Source organism: Ambystoma mexicanum, chromosome 3p, assembly GCF_040938575.1.
Source record: "Ambystoma mexicanum isolate Mex_15411 chromosome 3p, UKY_AmexF1_1, whole genome shotgun sequence".
Taxonomy (NCBI): Eukaryota; Metazoa; Chordata; class Amphibia; order Caudata; family Ambystomatidae; genus Ambystoma; species Ambystoma mexicanum.
Window position 1 is genome coordinate 1074709724 of NC_090925.1, and position 20985 is coordinate 1074730708.

The 20985-nt window shown below is 46.7% G+C and overlaps 1 protein-coding gene across 1 annotated transcript in view; it reads left to right on the forward strand.

The window, feature by feature from the left end:
• Positions 1-20985, forward strand: part of SFXN1 (sideroflexin 1) — a 240733-nt gene that overhangs the window by 72457 nt on the left and 147291 nt on the right. The window contains exon 2 of the mRNA XM_069652426.1: positions 13496-13666. Coding sequence (XP_069508527.1) covers positions 13503-13666 — 164 coding nt within the window. The 5' untranslated portion in view covers positions 13496-13502. The remainder of the gene's footprint in view (positions 1-13495; positions 13667-20985) is intronic.

Sequence of the window (20985 nt, forward strand, 5' to 3'; positions counted from 1 at the left end):
CTGTCCTTCCGGGAAGTGAGTCATTACAAATATCTACACACACTCTGAACATTTGTCTCTCAAATTGCTATAAATATTAAATTGCAACGACAACACGCACATCGTATTTGACAGGTGCAAGAAACTTGTGTCCTGTAAGTATTTACTGAGTGCCGTTTTATGTCACTTTATCTGCACAGAAAAACCTGGCATGGGAGGATGGACATAACTGTTAGATTCATTCAGAATCACAAGCTCTGCCAACACAGTATGTGATAATGTGCATTTCAGTGCGGCTTGATGCTGCAGCAGACCAAAACCTCCAACCCACACCCACAATTCTTTTCAAATGCAACAAGTTAACAGTACCTATCAACGTGCAGCATTAGAAAATATGCTTTTGAATTTGGCGTGAGGGAGTTTAGACGTGGCTGCAATGTCGGCCACGTCCAAACGTCCCTCTCTCCAAATTGACGGTGCCAGAAAGACTTCTGGCCAAAATGGTAGCACCAAACCGGCCCGTGCCGAAACGGTGGTGCCAAAAAGGGGTTTACCATGCATGTCATTACATACCTGCTTTGTTTAACACACTGCTGCCGCGCAGAGGCCAGCCACGCACAATGAGACTTGTGTTGTAGATTTACTGCAAACAAAGTAAATGTTACATACTAGTTTCAAACATCTCTTGCCAATGCTACTCGACTATGCGAGCCAAATCTGAATGTCTGTAAAGTAAAAGGGTAGCCGCATGAATGGACACAAATAGATATGATAAAAAGGCTCTGAACACAGTTTGGCCAGCTGTCTTCTGCAGGTGGTAATATATAATGCAATCATGAAGCAAAGCAAGCTCTGGGGGCTAACTACAGTGTTAGATGTACAGATTGGATGGACTAATTGATCACTACTTTGCGTAAGCATCTAGTTTGGTTTGTATATTCATTATGTAAGAGGAACGAAAGGGACTAAGCATAGTGGATTGTGTAGCGGGCAGAGAACTGGCTAAACTAGGTGGAATATTGTAGTTTGTCGTCATCTCAATTTGAGGGTACCTGGTATAAAGCAACTGGGTGATAATAAAGAATAAAGGAGTATGTGTTCACTCATGGGTTGAACACCAGTTGCAAGATGTATGCAACCTGCAGGTTACAGAACTAGGTTTGCCGTCAAAAGCATGTGATCATGTGCATTTCATGTGTTCACTCCTCAATATGATGAATCTTCCCCAACAAAATGAAATATAGTTGGCACAATGAAATTTAGATCCACTAACTTAAACTTTAATGTGAAGCATGGATATGATGCAGTGTTTTACAGTATCAATTCTCTAATATTGCATTTCGTAACGACCTACATTTTGAGAATGGAATTGCATTAGTCTTTTAAAAAAATATATAAAGTTGATGCATACTGGTCTTTGCCAGACAGATATAGAAAGCTTGATAAAAGTAGCATCACAATTATTTCTGGTTTACAATTTAAAAAAAGAAAAATAAATGTTTGGCTAGCACTCCCACACATGCCTTTTTAACAGTGGAGGGGATGATTACTGCTGCACTTTCTCTCCATTAGGCCTTGAAGTGAAAAAAAAAGGGAGAAGAGAACACAGGGGGCAAAAGAGGAATGCAGGGCGAGTTGTGCTTTCATTGAAGAGGGCAACTTAAATCGCTATCTTTGCTACACAAGTGTCAATTTGATCAGCAAACTGACAGCATTGCATAGCAAATTGCTATGCGACACTGCATTTTTTTATGCCTTGTTTCCCAGCCTGACGACGGGAAATATTCACAGCATGTGAATCCATGAAAGATACCATTGCTGGAGAAATGGAGTTGCAGGTAAGAAACTACTCCCTTCCTGGTCTTCAGTTAGATGGGTGTTTTTATATGCTTTCCCATTTTCCATTAAATCGGTGTGCCCAGACATGCAGTCGTCTGCCTAGCTGTGATTGTTAGGTTTGTGGTATGTATATATTTGTATGTGGTGATTGTTTCCCAGTCTTGGAGTATCTTGAAACCTGTGGGTCCATGGTTGCTGTGCGGTTTGTCGCTGTATGGGGGTTTGCAGTGGTGAAAGCCTCTGTGGTGGTTGTATTTAATTCTGAGTTTTTGTTATGGTTCCTGATCCCCTTGTGCTGATGAGTAACTTAGATTGGGTTTGTTCTCCCGCTGTTTAGGTCTTTCCTTATGGGGTCCAGCATGGTTTCTGCTTCCCAGTGGTGGCATTCTCTGAGGTGGTTGTGTCTTAGTCTTGTGGGGGCTTCGGCTCCTCGGGTCGCTGGGGTTTTAGTGATTGTATGGCTCACAGCGGCAAAAGCCTCTATGGTACTGTATCCTGACCTGACGGCTCTGGTCGACCTTTACAACTGTACTATCAACATGTCTATCGACACCATTGCCCCACTCAATCTTAGTAAATCGAAACCCAGAGCTCACCTGAACTCATGGTTTACTCCCAACCTCAAAGTCCTACGTAATGGAAAAAAGACATGCCGAAGCCATATGGAAAAACAACCCGTCTGAACCAATGAGAAAAAGTTCAATGATCTTGCAAATATTGATATTTTATTTCTAGTGCGCTCGTACACAAGTGTTTCAGAGCGTGACAAGGCAAGGGAGCGGAACAGGGGAGAACAAAACAACGATCTTACTAGGCCCAGTGACATTGAGAACGCACAAGTGCATGGGATAGGGGGAGGGGAAAAGTGCATGGAAGGGAGAGAAGTGGAGAGTGCAGAGCAAAGGAGAAACAGATAAATAAATTAATAAATAAACAAAGACAACAAACGGTGGTAGAGCAGCCAGCAATTGGCAAGTGCTGGGTTTAAGGCAGCAGACAGGGTAGGTCTGATAAGTGCAGGAGGAAAAAGGGAGGAGGGGGGACTGTATGGGTACAGATACAGACCCCAGTGAAAGGGGTGGCCCGAAGACAGTGCAGGAGGGTGGCAGGGTGAGCAGGTACCTGGGCCCAAAGGACAGAGGGTGGCCAGGTGCATGGTGCCAAGAGAAAAGATCAGCAGGGGAGAGGGGGAGCGAAGGCAGAAGCAAAGAGGAAGGTGTTGAGGTGCTTCCGGAGATGGTTCTCCTCAAGTTTTAGAGTAGAGTTCCAGAGGGAGGCCCCAGCCGAAGACCCAGATCTACCACAAGCATGTTTCTTTGAAAAACTACTGACCCTCAGGGAGTGAGAGGTAGAGGAGTGAAGAGCTTGAGGGGGGAGGTATTTGTGGAGGGATAGCTGAATGTATTTTGGGCCCAGGTCCCAGAAAGCCTTGTGGACAATGCAGAGGGTTTTGAATTTAATCATTGCATCTACTGGTAGCCGCTGGAGAGATGCGATGCTAGGACTTGAGGCCAAGGACAAGTCTCGCAGTCCTGTTCTGGATTAGTTGCAGAGAGTAGAGGCAGGTATATTTAGAAAGAGGCTGTTAAAATAGTCCAACCTAGAGAGAACCACAGCTTGGGAGACCATGAGATTGGGAGACCATGAGCTTCTGGGGGAAGGAGAGGAAAGTCAGAGTACCTCTGAGGAGGTGCAGTAGGAAGTTTGACTTTTTAGAGGCATAAGAGATGTAGGCGGAGAAGGAAAGCGTGGAGTCCAAGATGACCCTGAGGTTCTTAGCCTCGCAGGTGGGGTAGGAGGAGGGCCAAGGGAGGCCGGCTAGCTAGCGAGTGAGGGGAAAGGAGGGTGAAAGTGTGCCAATGAGGAGGATCTCCGTCTTGCTGGCATTCAAAGATCATTGGTGGCACACCAGTCTAGAGTGGCGGTTAGGCAATCAGAGATGGGAGACGAGGTGGCCTAGGACAGCCTGAAAATGAGTTGTCAGCGTAGCACTGGAAATTTGAGCAGAAAATGGCAATGCAGTGGGTGAGAGTTGCCAGGTATTGCTTGAAAAGCCAGGGCGTGAGGTTAGACCCCTGGGGAACACCACAGGTAGAGAGGAAGATAGATGATAGGATGGACCGTAGTTGGACCTGGGAGGGTCGATCGGAGAGGAAAGAGGTTAGCCAGGCCAGAGCCTGATCGGTGATACCCAGGTTATCACGGAGACGGTTGAGCAGGATGGTATGGTTGACTGTGTCGAAGGCAGAAGAGAGATCATGGAGGATGAGGACAGAGGGAATGAGAGCAGATCTTCACGGATGTTCAGGAGAGAAGTTTACATGCTCGTAGCAGCTCTGAAGCCAGACTGGTGGTCATGGAGACGGCCAACAGAATTGGAATGAAGGTAGGTTAAGCTGAGAGATGGCCAACTTTTCAAGGAGTTTGCCCAGAAAGGGAGTAATGGAAATTGGGCGCTAGTTAGCTGGACAAGAAGGATCATCTGTAGGTTTCTTACGAAGAGGATGCACAAGGGAGTGATTCGGAGGGCAGGGCAAGGATATTGAGGCAAAAATGTGGTTTCAAAAAACAGCAAGGGCTGGAGCAAGGGTGTCAATGTGGTCCTTGATGGTTTTAGAGGAACAGGGATGAACCTGTTTTGACAAGGTTTTCATAGATCGGACTTGTCTAGTGACCACATCAGGGGAGAAAGAGGAAAGGACGAGAAGGAGGGTGGGGGGGTGGCTGAAGGAGGGTCAGCAAGCACAGACGGATTGGGCAGAGGAGTGGGAGAGGTGGACAGGGTGGACAGGATGTCCTGGGTTTTTGGGATAAAGTGAGAGGCAAGGGCATTGCAAAGAACCTGGGAGGCAACAGGAGGGATAGAGACTGCAGTAGGGTTGGCCAGCTCCTTGCAGATGTAAAAGTTTGGCCGAGTTGTTAGATGCCGCAGAGACACGAGCTTGAATGTGGACTGTCTTCTTGGTGAGGACGGAGAGTCCGTATAGCCTTTGGAGCAGGTGACAGGCCAGTTTGTCAGAGGATGAACAAGAAGTCCTACGTTTCCTCTCAGCTGCTCTACACTTGCAGCTAGGTCGGAGTCCTAATAGAAATTTCACTTGGCTTTGGACTTCAAACGGATCCTCATGACAGTGGCAATCAGAAACTTAAGAGCAGAGCAGAGACAGGGCTGTGTCGGGTCAAGATGTGAGACAGCCAGAGGTGGAGAGGGTGGGAGAGAAGGTGGTGGCGAAAGCCTCAACTGACGCACGCTTCATGGGTCCGATGTCTGAGAAGGTAGGTGGCAGTGTTGGGGTAGGCTTGCCTTGGGGGGCGGGGGGGTGGGAGAGAGGGAGAGATGAGGAGAGTAGAGGACCGGAGGGTATTAGGGAGCTCTTCTTTAGATTCCCCTCCCATTGACTCTTCCATCAAAAACAAAACTTGGTGCACCGACAGCCAAACTGCCTTTTGCAACAAAATATCCATGCTTCAAGGTAAAATTGCAGCTAAAAAAACCACACTACACAAGATCGTACTTGAGACACAAAAAAACATATTGCAAGAAATCGCCATCAAACAAATTAAACCTAGGAACCAGTTTAAATTCAAATCTATTTCCACAATAGAGGTTGAAAATATCATCACCTCTCTTAAACCTTCTAGATGCCTTGGGGACACTTGCCCGGCACAGATTTATTAAAGAAGCAGTCTAGGACCTAGCTCCCTTCATCACCACTCATCAACTCTTCATTTAAGACTTGCCTAGTGCCCAATAACCTGAAAAACGCATGGGTACTACTCTTAAAAAAAAAAAAAAAAACAACCTTGACCCAAACATTCCCACCAACTACAGTCCAATCACAGCAGGTCCTTTCCTCCTAAAAATCCTTGACAAGGTGGATTACCTCCAGATTCAATCATACCTGGAGATTAACAATTTATTAGGCACCCGTCAATCAGGTTTTAGACCCAGACATGGGACAGAGACTGCCCCATTGATCTGAAGAACCAATTAGATGACCGAAAAGACACATGAGAAGCCTCTTTCACCAGCATGGGGTCTGGCCTGGATTCACATGCTCATGAATATTCCTCGTCGTCAGGCTGGGAATCCTCGGTAAAGAAACAAATCGGTTTCAGTTTTGTTTCTGAACTATCTTTCCAATCACTGGTCTCTGGGACATACTGCCCCCAGCCAATGACTCCCCTCTACCTAAGCCCCTCCCCTGGCAGCCATCTTCAGATTTTTACTGCACGTTCAAGTGTTGGGAGTCCTCGTGCTGTAGCTCTCGAGCTTTTACTGCGTTTTGAGTCTTTTCAAAGAGTTTACTCTTATATTTTCGGTCAATCGAGCCTCAAGCTCCACCAATTCTACTTCCGATCAACAGGGATCTGTTTTCGGAATTTTCAACGCCCCTCAATGGCATAATTTCGTCGCATTTCCCGATTCTCTGAGGATTCCAGAAGATCTTTGAGGACTACCCCGCGCAGTCATGGCCTAGGACAAAGGAAGCATGACGCCTGTTGGACCCAAGCTGTTCAGGAGCTGCCCTGTGACGACGGACGCCCCTACCTGGACGATTGGCTCATCCGAGCAAAGTCAAGGGAACTCGCCGTCGATCACACAGCAAAGACTGTCCAACTGCTCATGGATCTGGGATTCTCAATCAACTTTGCGAAATCCCACTTGGTACCGTCGGAAGATGCCCTCTTTCTGGGAGTCTCAACACAGTGGCGCAATTAGATTCACCGCCGGAGAAAAGGACGAAGGCCATCCTGGGCAAGGTACATCGGCTGTTGACCATGGACGTGGCCAGGGTGAGATCCATTAAGTCCCTACTCAGAATTATGTCCTCGTGCATCTACCTCGTGCGCCTATGCAGGCTGCGGATGTGACCACTGCAGGAGTTCCTCAACGCCGTTGGATGCAAGCGGCGGGCAGCTTCGAAGACAGGATCTCACTCGACGAGACTTTCCGCCAAGCGATCAGGTGGTGGGGCACCCGTGCGCATCTACCGGCGGGCATGGACTTCCAGACCACGGCACATCAGGAAATGATGACGACTGAAGCCTCCCTGGAGGAATGGGGAGCGCACACTGGAGATCTCCATGCAAGAGGCCTTTAGCTCCCGGAGGAGAGGTCACTACACATCAATGTCCCGGAGCTCCGAGCCGTGTTCTGGGCCCTCAGGTCGTTCCTCCCATCCCTCAAGGGCAAAGTGGTAAGGATCTTCACCGACAACACCACCACAATGTTCTACATCCGGAAGCAGGGGGGGCACCAGATCCCCAGCCCTATCAAAGGAAGCGCAGGATCTGTGGCACTGGCCATCGCCCAAGGGATGTTCCTGGTACCCTTCCATCTCTCCCCGCTTCCGTGCACTTACCCCCCCCCCCCTCCCATGCACTTGCGTGTTCTCAATGTCACTGGGTCTAGTAAGATCACTGTTTTGTTCTCCCCTGTTCCCCTCCCCTCCCTTGCCTTGTCACGCTCCGTACAGCAAGATTTAGAGAAAGTATCAGTGTCTAGCTTCCGGACATAGCAAGATTTAAAGCAATTGCAATCTGTATCTAACTTCAAAGCGCAGTAAGATTTTAATGGGGATTCAAGATTATTAGACACCAGAGTTCTACACAGTGTCTGACTTTGGACTGCAGCTAGATTTAAAGCTCTGGCAATCACAATGTTTAATTCAGGTGGCAGCAAGATTTGAAAATGTGGCAATCTCAGTATCTAACTTCAGAGTGCAGCAAGGTTTAGAGCAGATATCAAACACCTAGTTTCAACACAGCTTCAAACTTCAAGCGCAGTGAGATTTAAAGCAAGTGTCAAACTTTAGTGGCGCCAAGATTCAATATGATGCCTGACTTCAGAGTGCAGCAGGGTTTGAAGCAGTGGTAAATTTGGCAAGTTTGAGAGTGCAGCTTCACAAGTAACTTGTAATTAACAGATGACTAACTTCAACTTTTAAAGCAGTGACTGCACAGTGGCAAACCTCAGAGTGCAGCAGGTTTAAGCATTAGCCAACTTCACAAGGCACCAAGCTACCAGTCTGGGCTGGAGTTGAGGGAAAGCGGGACACACTGGTAAGATATTTCCCAAGTGTTTCTTCTCTGAAAGGCAGCCAAAAATTGTGGCAAGTTTCAAAGTAGTGGCACCTGGATTCAACACAGTCTACCTTCATGGCGCAACAAGACTTGAAGTAGTGGCAAATAGCGCAGCAACAATTAAGCACAGTTGCAGATTTTAGAGGCACCTGGCTTTTACCCACTGTGTAACTTCTGAGTGCAGAGTTAAACTAGATTCTATACAGTGGCTATACCCCAAATTCTGGCTAGATGTAATACAGTGGCTATACTCCATATTCAGCTAGCTTCAACACAATGGCTATCCTCCAAATTCAGCTAACTTCAATAAGATGGTTGTACTCCTATAACTCCTAGTTTTAGACTCCTATAACTCCCAGTTTTAACCCACCAGCTCTTACTTATTGTGCACTTGAATGCTGTGGCTACTTTGAGGCTTTGTGAGGTTCAACACAATGGTAAGAAGTGAATGGTAGTAGTAAATTGGTGGCTGGATTTCAGGAGCCCAGCTCTCAATCCCTACCACCTTACCTGGTTGTTGCAGGCTCCAGTGCACAGTAAATTCAACCCAATGGCAAACTAAGGAGCACAGCAAGGTACAACGCAAAAGTAACAATCAAGTGGTGTCAATGTAGTAGTGGCAGGGTTTCAGGAATACAGTGATGGCTGTGCTCCCAAATTTTACCACCTTACCTGGTTGTTGCAGTAGACTGCGTCTGTTCATGCTGGATGCCCAACAATCAAATAGGCAATGGGGGAAGACGTCCTTTGTCTATGGCCCTCGCCGGCTGGCCGGGCAAGACTTGCCTGGGATTCTTGGTTAGAATGGCTTTCTGGAAGTCGCTAACTAATCCGTGTGAGGTTGGGACAGGAACATAGCTGGGCGGAGCGGGAGCAGGGAGAGGTAAGCAGGGGAGAAGGAGAGCGGGGAAGGGGAAATGGAAGTTGGAGGGCTTAGTCACGCACTGCGGCTGAATTGCCTTTCAGTGGGTCTAGCCCTTACTGGCAGTTCTGGTGGCTGCTGCAATCTCCCACAGGTCTCTGGCTGCAAAAGGCGATAAACGCCCATGGCAAATCTCGCCTATATTTTCCCCGCCTCACGAAATCCAACTGCAAACCACATTTTCTATAACTAGCATGTATGCACTGAGCATAACTTTTATCCAAGTCTACTTGTAACATACCCACCTGCACCCTCGCCACACCATACAACCATGCAGTGCAAATCCCCCCCCCCCCCTCCTCCTCCACATACCCTGAACAAGAAGCGACTTAGCTCAGGGAAAGCTGTGATGAGCAGTTACACCGCCACCTGAACTCCAACGAAGCAAAATGTCAAACACCAGTATGGATCGACACATATAAGCTAACGCACTGTAAAAGCCTAGATCCCATTTCAGCGGAGACCTATCTCTAACTCCAGGACAAGCAATATTAATCTCAGTAAAAGCAGCTGCTTCATCCGGCAGTGTAAAACATTTTTGGGGAAAAGCAAACCACAGCTTCGTGAGATATAGCGTTGTTGTGCAAAGGTTCTTCACATCCCAAAAATGTTTTTGCTCTTGTTGAACAGCAATTGGGAAGTCTGGATAAAAAAAATCCTGTTGGATCCAAGCTGTAGTTCACCCTTCTCGTAAGGCGCCTGCAGGATAGCTGGGGTTGCTCCAACATTTTCAGCAAAGTACTCAAGGAATTGTTCCATACTGCCTCCGGTACGGCTCTCCGGGACCCCCAAAATTTAAACGTTGTTCCTCCGTGAACACGATTCAAGGTCTTCACATTTCAACTGTGTGGTTTTGACTACAGCAGTAAGAGTATTGTGCCCTTCTGCACTATGTAACATCTGTGCCTGGAACACTAGCATGTAGAGCACTTCAGACTAAAGAAAGTCCTTGACATTTCTTAGCAAAGAGAAGTGTACGTTTCGTAAAACCACAATTCAGTATTTAGGACTTGACATTTCTGAACATGCTAAAAGACCCAAATTGAAAGTTGTGAATAATATTTTGGGTTTCCCAAGTCCCACGGATAAGGCTCGGGTAATTTCCTTTTTGGGAATGGCAGAGTATTACTTAACATTTATCCCGGGGTTACCCACACAATCCGTGAATATGAGAAGAGTTGCCATATTCCAATAGGATCATACTTGTGAAACTGAATTTAAGGCTATCAAGGATGCTTTGAATAAAGTCCCAACACTCAGTAGCTATGATCCCAGTAGGAGTTCTATAGTAACGACAGATGGCAGTAATCAAGATTTAGGAGCTGTGCAACACAAGTGTCTAAGGGTAAGGAATTTGTGTCTTTTGCTATGTGAGTGTAAAAAGAAGCTGTGAAAAATTACTCGACAATTGAGAGTTGTTGGCAGTCAATTGGGCCATAGAGAAGTGTTGTCCAATTTTGTGGGGCATGAAATTTACAATTCGCTCAGATCATAAGCCCTTAAAAGAAATGTTAGCCACCGAAACGTCTAGACAAGATATCCTACAGGATTAGGAAGTAGGTGGCATGCCTGCAGGATTATGTATGGGAGGTGGAGTATGTACCAGGAGTAAAAAAACAAGCTGCAGATTGTCTTGATTGACCAATGTGGTTGAGGAACAAGATGCAGATGATGAAGACATAGATTATCAAGTGCTAGTAATTGAAGTGAATCAGGAGGTGGTGTCGGAGGAAGAATGGCGGGAAGCCATGTCAGAATATGAGGTTTTGAGTGACCCTAAAGAATGTATTGAATTTGGAATGAAAAGCAACAAAATAAGAAGAGCTTCTATACCCAATGCCATGAGACTAGTATTTGATGAGCTAAGCTGAAGGGGAGATATGTTGATGAGGGGAGACGAGCTAGTTCCTCCTCAAGGTGTGAAAAACAAAATACTCTCCAGAACGCATGAAGGCCACCAGGGTGTGGCCAAGACTAAGCAGTTGTTGAGACAAGCGTATTGGTGGCCGAGCATGTATGTATAAGTGGAGAGGTTTGTGAGAGAATGTCATATCTGTGAAGAGTCTGGCAAAACCTCTGTCATAAGGGTGGAGCCAATTACATTAATGTCCATTCCTGAAAATCCTAGAGCGGGTAGGTTTGGGCATTGTGGGACCACTATGTCGAACAGGTTTAAAGTATTGTATTAGTTGATGTGTTCTCTCATTGGGTGGAGACATCATGGGTACTAAATATTTGTACAAGAGACATTGGTAAATTCCTAGGTGAGGATATCCATCCAGTATCATTACAGATAATGGTGTGCAAATGGTGTCCGAGAGGGAATTTTTTTTTTTAAAGTAATGGAATTCAGAATAAGACAAGTTGTATCTATCGTCATGAAACCTATGGGATATTTTGGTTTAATTGTGTCATCAAGGATAGCGTCATAGGGGCCAGTGCTGGGGCGAGAGATCGAAGGAAAGCTGCAGATGAAGTAGAAGCGTATAGGTTCACTCCTCAGTCCACTAATAGTATTTCACCCTTTGAGATGCTCAGGGCAGGAAGCCCAATTCAAGAGTTTGCCTTCCTGGACTAAGTAGAGCAGGGTTGAGAAGCGTGGATTTACAGAACATTAGAAATAACATTAGTAAGACACAATTACAAAATAAGCAGCGTTTTGATGACCGGAACACTGTGAAAGAGGATGTTTGTATTAACTGCATTAACGGAGGAAAGAAGGTGTAGTGATCAAAGTGACAAAGGTGCAGCATGTTGCTGTCCAAACATCTGATGGTAAAGTTTGGAATAAAAATAGTGTGTTTCAGTTGGGTTGACCAAGGGAAAAAGAATAATAAAATGCAGTTTAGTCTTCATCTAACAGTAAAGATACAGGTCAACCAAGAAGAGCGTGTGGCAAGCCATCTTACTTGAGGGAATATGTAGAGTGATTTTCTGTCACCACCACTACTGAGGGGACTGAGGAGATATGTAAACAACAAGGTTTGATGATTACCACTTGTAGTCTATTGATGATATCTTCACCATGTTCGCTTTGACGTCATTCCAATTGTAAATAACTCCATTTCGAAATAGGTTGTCTCAGTGTATATAGTTAACTTTGTCTATCTCAGTCATGTGAATATGAAGAGGATTCTGTTGTGAGAAGAATCTGTGATGAATGGAGATGTGTAACATTCTGCACTATGTAACATCTGTGCCCGGAACACTGGAATGTAGAGCACTTTGGGTGTAATGATAACAAGATTCATCTTCCATTAGAAGTGCATCTTTAGAAGCAGAGTAACAGAAAGAGAGCTGACTTTGGGCGTTTTGAAACACAATTAACTTGCTTTATAAGCGCCTTACAAATGCACAGTAAATAAATAAATCAATAAGACTTAAGGAAAGCCTGTGCGGCTAAGATAAGCTCTTTAATAATAAAGAAGAACGACGAAACTTGCCTGTCTGCTGTATCCTTTCAGGTATCTAATGCACTTCAACAAGTCCCTCCCTAGTTTCGGCTTCAGTGATGTGGATTTGGGCCTTCTCCAATATAGCATTCAGTGCAGTGATAATAACAGTAGTCGTCCAAATTGGAATTGACTGAGGTGAAGCCTGCTGCCATATTGAAGACCATTGTTTTGCAGCCCCCGCCCCCAATCATCATATCTTTAATATTTATGTATGTTTCTTTATATAAATGATTCTCTGGACTTTAAAGGAAGAACGACTGAACTGTTGTGCTTTTCATCCCTGATTGCACTGTTTTTCCATTAAACTAACGATTGCTGGATTCTTCCATGTAACTGAAAAGATCTTTTTGTGGTATGTCGTAGAATGTTGAACACCTCTTGTTTTCGATGCACTGCTAACAGTGCACATTTCCCTGCACATGTTATTTATCAGCTGATGAGTGCAGGATGCTGCTCACGTAAAGTTTTGCTTTGCATCCTTTTCTTATACATAGATTCCCTACAGTGACTTGGACATATCCATTTGTCTTTATCGTTCAATATTGGAACTATCTCTAGTGCAGGCCACTGTCACATTTGTCTTCCTCCTTTGTTTAACCCTTCCTGCGATGAGTTGGAACTCCTAAGCAGTGCACTTTTTAAATTTGAGTCTTTCCATGCTGTCCCTCGTTGAAATAGGAGCACTGCTTAGTAGGAAGTCCAATAAGAGATGCATGTGAGGAAGATCCCTTGATAAAAGAACCCTTGGTTATTGTAGTTCATGTCATGGATCATGTCCTCATTCACAACCAACCTGCCTGTCCTCCACATTACATATTGGGGAAGGAAGGGTGAGGCAGGTATACGTTTGCACTAAAATGTGAACTGAAACTGTAAACTAAGAACTCACAATTTCGAGGTTCCTGTCAACCAAACACATTGAGCGTTAGTTTGACTTGCTGTAGTCTTGGTCCCTGCTGGTTTAAAGAACATGGTTTTCTGAAAAAATTATCCAAGGAGTTGTACGATTTTAAAATACATTTGATCAAAGATAAGTTGACTATATTTCGCACTGATTTTACTGATGAACAGCAGAGTCCTCTTAAGTAGGGTCAAAGTCGGGCAACATTGATGGACTCGGTTTGACCTTGAGGATTTTATTGTATTTTAACCCTTGATTTTCATTCGAACTTGAAATGCAACTCTGTTTTTGTATTTTTTTTTTCTTGTACAGTTTAAAGATGTCGGTGGAAATTCCAACTAACATTAACATCAAAGAGCCACGGTGGGATCAAAGCACATTTGTTGGACGAGCCAAACACTTCTTCACAGTAACTGACCCCCGAAATATTCTTTTGCCAAATGAACGACTGGAGCATGCAAGGAAGATTGTGCACGATTACAGGTAAATTATTGTTTATCTGCATTTTAATTTTTGAATGTTAAGTTTGTTGGTTATTTTCTTAAGGTGGTGTGGGGGTTAACCATATTTCAATCGACCCTCTGCAGTTCTGTCACAATTGCTTTCCTTGTATGCGCAAAGTACATTGTAATTGTCATTTATATGGTCCTAAAGCATTGTAGGGGAACGGCCTCTGAGAACCGAAGTGCAGATATGGGAAATTCATTAGAGGAGTTAAGAATGTGTGTGTGCATTTTAGCCACTACAAAGATGGGTAGGGGTGGCCAAGACCCTACTAGCTACCCATATCAAGCTGGCATGTGGATGGGTGCTGAGAGCTAGTTTGGAGAGTATGCAAGAGCAGGAGGCTCATTATGTGTGCATCTAGACTTAGTTTGTGTCGTGGGGGATAGCTGCTTTCTTATAAGAGTTGTTGTGCAATGTGTCTTAGAGTAGTGTATGATACCCGATGCATGCGGTGGGTGGCCGTGCCTTTGGCTATCTTCGGTAAGCATGAGTGCGACACGTAACCGCCTGTTCTGGTTTCGTAGCTGCAGCTGACTTTAGTTGGGGTAAATTCAAAGCACAGCTAAATTCTGAACAGTGGCTATATTCAAAGTACAGCCAAATTAAACTATGTGCATATACAACTAAATGTATTGTAAAATGCAGCTGAATACAAGAAAGGGGCTATACTCCAAAATGCAACTAAAAATAACATACCAGCTATACTCCAAGACATGGGAGGGAGTTGTAACCTAGGCTAGAATCCGCTAAGTGGCCATACTCAAAATGCAGCTATGACCCGGCAGATGTTCTAAACAAATGCAGCTAAATATGGCAGTTACCATACTCAAAATGCAGCTAAATATGATCGTGGATGTACTCTAAAATGCAGCTGGATATAACTGGGGCTGCTATAATTTTTTTTTTTTGCTAAATAAGACACATCCGCTGTACTTAAAACAGCAGCTAGGTTTGGCGCCTAGGCTTCACTCAAAAAGCAGGTGACTTTAAGTTGGTTGCAAATTCATCACCATTTATATACACAAGCGGTGCCAGATTTTAGCGGTGCCAGATTTTTGCCACCTATCTATAATTAAAGCACTCGTGTTTGGCTCTCTTGAATTTGTGACTGGAATGACTTACACTGCCTGCTGGATTGGAATCTACTCTTGGAATCTGTTAAATTGAGTAAGGAGGTGTACACCAATGTGTTCCTGCCACTTGTGTGAAAGGAATCTCACAGAGTAAGATATGCTGGTGATGCTGACACGTGGAAATGACATGCTGGGCCATTCTTTCTTTAACTGTCAGTATGCAGCGTCTTTTTGTTTTTTATAGCTGACATTTTACTTCCCACAGAATGTGTAGCACGGGGAGTGACGATGTGGCCAGGCACATGTGCTGTGCTGTGATCAGTGCAGACTGGCAAGCAGCAACCCTGCCCTAGTAGAAGCATAATAGTGTTTCTTTTGTCTACTTTGGCATGGCTCTTGCCTATCTCTCACGGGGCCCGCTGGTCTTAAGTAAGATTGCCCAAGTGTTGGAAGAGACGGTGCAGTTAGTTTGGTGTCAGGATTTCTAGTCTCGACTGCATGGGTACACAGTACTCACGGCGGGGACTGAAAAACCGCTGATGCCAGAACCCCTACCGTTCCCCAGACACACCAGCGCTGACCCAGTCTGTGCACAGAGCGTCATGCCAGCCGAACCAGTGAAAACTGCTTAGCACCATCTGCCTAGCACTACGGAAGTGAAAGAGAAAGCCTTCTGTAGTTCCTTCGTTGACTTCTGTAGTTGACATTGCGCTCTGCAGCATTCTCGTTGCAAGATGCTGCCTTGCTGTTCCATGTGTTTCCTTCAGTGTTCTTTGGCTTGCTCTGTCTTATCCTTAGATTTGGTGAACCAACCTTTCTTTGCCTCGATTCTGGACTCTCGTGACTTGCTCTTTTGGATTGACTCTGGTTTGTTGTTTCGTTGACTGCATTTTCAGTGTACTGAACTGGAACGCTACAGGGATCTGCTTCCTCGTACATCCCACAGAATATTGAACTGATGACTGTTTCTGTATGTCTGGATTCCTGGACAGTATCCTTGTCCTTCCAACTAGAGGGGACTCTAGTTCAGGTGCTCCTTCTGTCCTTGTGTGGAACCCCATTGGGTTTAATTATGTCCACTACCTTTCCTCAGGTACTGTAATATGTCCTTGAACAATCTAAGGAAACTGGGGGCTTGTTCTGTACTGAGAACATTTGCTCTTTCCTTTCCCGCTGTCCGGGAGCCTGGTGGCATTCCTCCCGCCTTTTGGCCCAACACCACCTATAGCTTATGATCATATACCGGTTTAGGATGATTTTCCCGCATCAGAAGGTTCGCATGAACCTCTTGTTCTAAAAATGATACACCAAAGGTTCGAACCTTTTGGTGGTAGCATTATAAAAAAAATTAAAAAACGGGGGCTGCGGGTGTGTCCCGCGCATCACCCCACTCACTATACTTCATGGTATAGTATGCGGGGGACACCCCCGCATCCTTCCGTTTAAAAAATTAAATAAAAGGACCCTGCAGCGCCGGTTCCCGATCACGGAAGTGAAAGGGAACTGGCGCTGCAGGGAATCTGCGTGAAGACAAGGTAAGTGTGCTTTGTTTATGTTGGGTGTGGGTGGGGGAGTGCTGAGGGTGTGGGTGGGGGAGTGTTATGGGGGGGGTGTGTGTGTGTGTGTGTGTGTGTGTGTGTGTGTGTGTGTATTCGCATGAGAAAGGTGCAAACCTTCGGTAGTTCGCACCTTTCTCATGTGAACGATTTGTCCACAGTAATTTCAGCCGCGGGCAAATCACTCCGATTCTCATTTACCACCAGCAGCATTCAGAGAATTACTAGTTGCTCCATGTGAATTGAGCAATGTGTTTGCTGGTAAAGCTTTTGCACAGGACATCCATGTTTTTATGATCCCACACTAACGTGTAGATGGACATCAGCACAGAGCCAGCCCTGACCAGGGGACTGAAATGCATTGATGGAAAGTGCATCTGTCTCCCGCACTGATTGAGCACATTAAAAACCTGAAAATCAATACTGTTTGTTTATTAAGCTTTGTGGCTAATTTCAGCATTACAGATAATGCAATCTGATGAACAGTGAGTTTAGATTCTCACATTTAGTTTCCCTACATATGTGTAGTATGTGGACTGTTCTTTTTGCACCAATAAATGTATTAAGTTTGTATATTTAAAGGTGGTGCTTAGCGCATCTAATTTTTCCTAGGAAAGACAATACCCTGATGAGGGTCTTCCCTGGGGCAGAGCTGACAATTGGGAAGCAGACCGGTAGGAGAAATGAGAGGTCACCAAATCTCCCTATTCTAGTAGAACATGTCAATACAAGTGCATTAGGAGTAACATAGGAGTCTGGTTGAAATAAAGATACTTGTCAATGACCACTCTGACTACAATGGTACCTAGCGTACTGATTTTTTTATTATTCTTGATGTGACAGTAGTCGCCACCTTTTCCAAGGTGTCTCGAGCAAACCCACAAAGAAAGTACAGATGACGGGTGGCCTTTTTCTCCACAAACACTTACTTTACTTATATCGGTGACTGGGACTCCCAGTCCCAGAATGCAATTTGGCAAGTCCTCTTTATAGTCCTTGCCCTCACTCCTCTATATTTCAGAGCCATTTTATTAAAGCACTGTGTGTATGCAAATGGACATAAATGTAATTCTTGAGTACCAGAATGTCTTCTTGAACTCAAAGCTGCAGACAACTGAATACCTGTTTCACCCTTATGTACATGTAGTGCACATCACAAAGGTATTGCTTTCTTGGCTTAATCCGGACAACTTCCAGTTCTCACTTAAACCAATCGCTGTCCTCTGGGTCATACTGCCCCCATCCAATGACAATCCTCTCCCTAAGCCCCTCCTCTGGCAGCCATCTTCAGATTTATACTGCACGCTTCAATGTGAGTCCTCGAGTTTGCTCTGCGAGCTACTTCTATGTTTGTGTGCTCTTTTCTCCATCTGCCGACAGCGGGGATCCATTGTCTGTGAATTTCAGCGCCCCTCGATGGCGAAGTTTGTAGAAGGGCATCAGGTCTACTTCGTGCCCTCCAACCATGACTGAGCAGGAGGGAAGGCCCTTCTTCAAGCCCTGTACCAGGTGCGGGCTACGGAATGTGTTCATGGAAGACCAGCACCTACAATTCCTCTAATGTCTGCACCCGGACCATAAGGAGGTGGAGTGCGAGATATGCCTCAGGTTCTCCAAGAAGGCGACAGACCGGTACAGCAGACTAGCAGCGTGGCTTAACACGAAAACTTCTGCCCCATGCTCCGAGCAGGGCCATGCCTCTCCCAGGACCAGCCGGTCTGAGGAGCGCTGTAAGTCCTTTGAGGGTTCCTCATCTGTGGAGGCCCAAGACAAGGCCAAGAACTGCAAGTCTTGGGGTCGCCGCGGAAGCGTGTTCCAAGGTGGATCGGGTGCGATCAACGTCACCCTCTGCCTCCATTGCCAGCCGGCAATTGAGCTCCTCCTCAAAAAGGAAATCTACGGCAGCTAAACTGCGGCAGAAATCCGAGAGGCCGCAGACGGAGGAGAAGGCCGAGCTGCCCAAGCAAGTCTAATCGGCACAGGCAAAGACTTTGTCAATTATACGTTTTCACGACGACTAAGGGAGCTGACCCTGTGAAGGTAGCCCCTGCAGCACCAAAAATATCCTTGCCCTCTAGGCGTAACACCGCCACAGTGACTTTGGCAAAGTCTGCTGGCACGCCAGAAAGGAGGAAAACCGCCACAGGAGGTCTAGTCCACAGACCAGGACCCGCAATCCTTGCTCACGGTCCACGAGGACATGGGAGAAGACAGACGACGATGGAGTGGGGCCTAATTTTCCGATCTCGCTAGCTCAGCTGAGGGATGGGTCTCTGGACATTCTGTCGACTCTTCACACCTTGGTGTCGGAGATTCAGAAGAGGATGCCACCAGGCCTGGTTCCAGTGATTCACCAGGTCCCTGTTCAGCCTCCAACTAAGAGGAAGCGGCATCTGATGCCCCATTTCAGCCTTCACATCCATGTCGGGCCCCTTCTTCCCCAGCAGACCCAGAGATGGGTTCAGAGATGGATATGACCAAAGGCGACTGATTTCGTCGCAGCGGGCAGCGAGTCTACGCATTTGGATGCTCCACCTAGCACATCCCAACCAGACGAGGTGGGGTAATTCCATTCCATGATCGCAAGAGCCTCCAAGCTTTTTCAGCTTGTGCCCGAAGAAACCAGGAAGGAAGGTCTCTTGTACCTGAGATGCGAGTCCAGTAGAAAGACCATCATGGCGGTGGCCCATCTGGACGATGTGTGGGTTGAGGGCTTGGCCCTCATGAAGAACCCTTGCACGCCTCCAGCCAAACAGGATAGACTGGAGAAGAAGTATTGGGAGCTGGACTACGGAGTCAAGTGCCTGAGGTCGCAACCATTGGCAGATTCGGTGCGATCGGCGGCCATGAGGAAACAGTTGGCTAACCTGGCCTCTTAGTCTTTGGTCCCTCCGGACAGCAAGGGAAAGATGCTGGACACCATGGGAAGGAAGCTGATTTATACTGTGGTGTCCATGATCAAGGTGGCCAACAAACTGGCGATCCTAGACAGGTACGAGAGGGAGCTGTGGTACAAGCTGGGCCCTAGTCTGGAGTCCTCCCAGATGATAAGAAGATGGAGGCAAACGCTCTTTTCCAGGAGGGGAAGTTGCAGCTGATCACGCCATTACAGTGGCGTTGGACGTCACCAACACACTGTTCCGGCAGATGGGGAGCGTTGTCTGCCTTTGTCGACAAGGTTGGATGAGGCCACGAATTTCCGGCAGGAAGTCCAGGGGAAGGTGTTGGACATGCCCTTCGATGGAGATAACTTGTTTGGGAAGGTTGTCGACGAGTCCCTGCAGGTCATCAAGGGGATACAGAGACTGCCAGTTACTTGGGCACTCTCCAGCAGCAGCGCTCTTATTTTCGCTCCTGCAGGGGAATGTCGGGCAGGTCTTCCAAAGGTTTCCCCTCTTCGTACTGTCTGTCTTCCAGATCCACGAACCAGGAAGCCTACGGAGGCCGTTCCAAGGCCTATGGTAGCCGAGGACGCCGTTGCCCGCAGGGCAGGACGCCGGCTCCGAAACGGGCCTGAACCAGCCAGGAGGTCACACCCCCACCCGTGCACCCCAGTGGGCGGCCAGCTGACTAGATTTGTCAGCGAGTGGAAGATCCCCACCGATGGATGGGTGCTGGATGTTCTCACCCAGGGACACACCCTGGAGTTTCAACGCAGGCGTCCGCGGATCCCTCCGGTTGCCACTCAGGAGCAGCACATTCCTCCGCTCCTGGAGGAGGTACGGCACATGCTGAGGAAAGTGGCGATAGAGCTAGTTCCTAAACGGCTGAGTCTCTTCCAGATACTTTCTGGTCAAAAAGAAGACCGTGCAACGTCTCAACAAATAAGTCCCAAATGGTCACATTGCAGCACATGCTCAGCCAACTGGAGGAAGGAGACTTCTTAATGTTGTTGGATCTGGAGGACGCCTATTTCGATATCCACAAACATCGAAAGGTTTCTGCGTTTTGTAGTGCACGGCCAGCAGTACCAGTTCAAGGCTCTACCTTTCGGATTGAAGTCTAAGGGGTTTACATGTATACCCATACTTCGACAACTGCCACATCCGGGCCCGCTTGCACACAGAAGCGACCATCCTGCTACTGACGGATCTGGGATTCTCCAAGTATCCAAAGTCCTGCTTGATACCATCGCAGAACGTGCTGTTCCTAGCAGACACTCGTCACGGTGTCCTGCCTGGCGTCACCCTTGGAGGAGAGGGTAGCGGCCCTTCAAGGGCAGGAGCCGCAGCTGTTGTCGATGACGGCAGTGTGAGCCATCAAGTCGTTGCACGGCATGATGTTGTCCTTAATTTCCCTCATCCGGCTCTGCAGGTTACAGATGCAACCTCTTCAGGAGTTCCTGGATGCTCGCTGGATACAGGTGTCCGGAAGCTTTGCGGACAAGATCCAGCTCGAGTAGGAGTTCCGTTGGGCCATAAGGTGGTGGGGCGTCCGCTCCAACATCGCCTGGGGTTTCAAAACCCTCCATACCAGGAGACTGTCACCACAGACCCTTCCCTGGAAGGCTGGGGAGCCCATGCCTGACGTCTGCACACCAGAGACCTGTGGTTGCTGGAGGAGAAGGATCTCCATATCAACATTTTGGTGCTGCGGGCAGTGTTCTGGGCCCTCAAGTAATTCCTTCTGTCTCTGAAGGGCACAGTGTTGAGGGTATTCATGGACA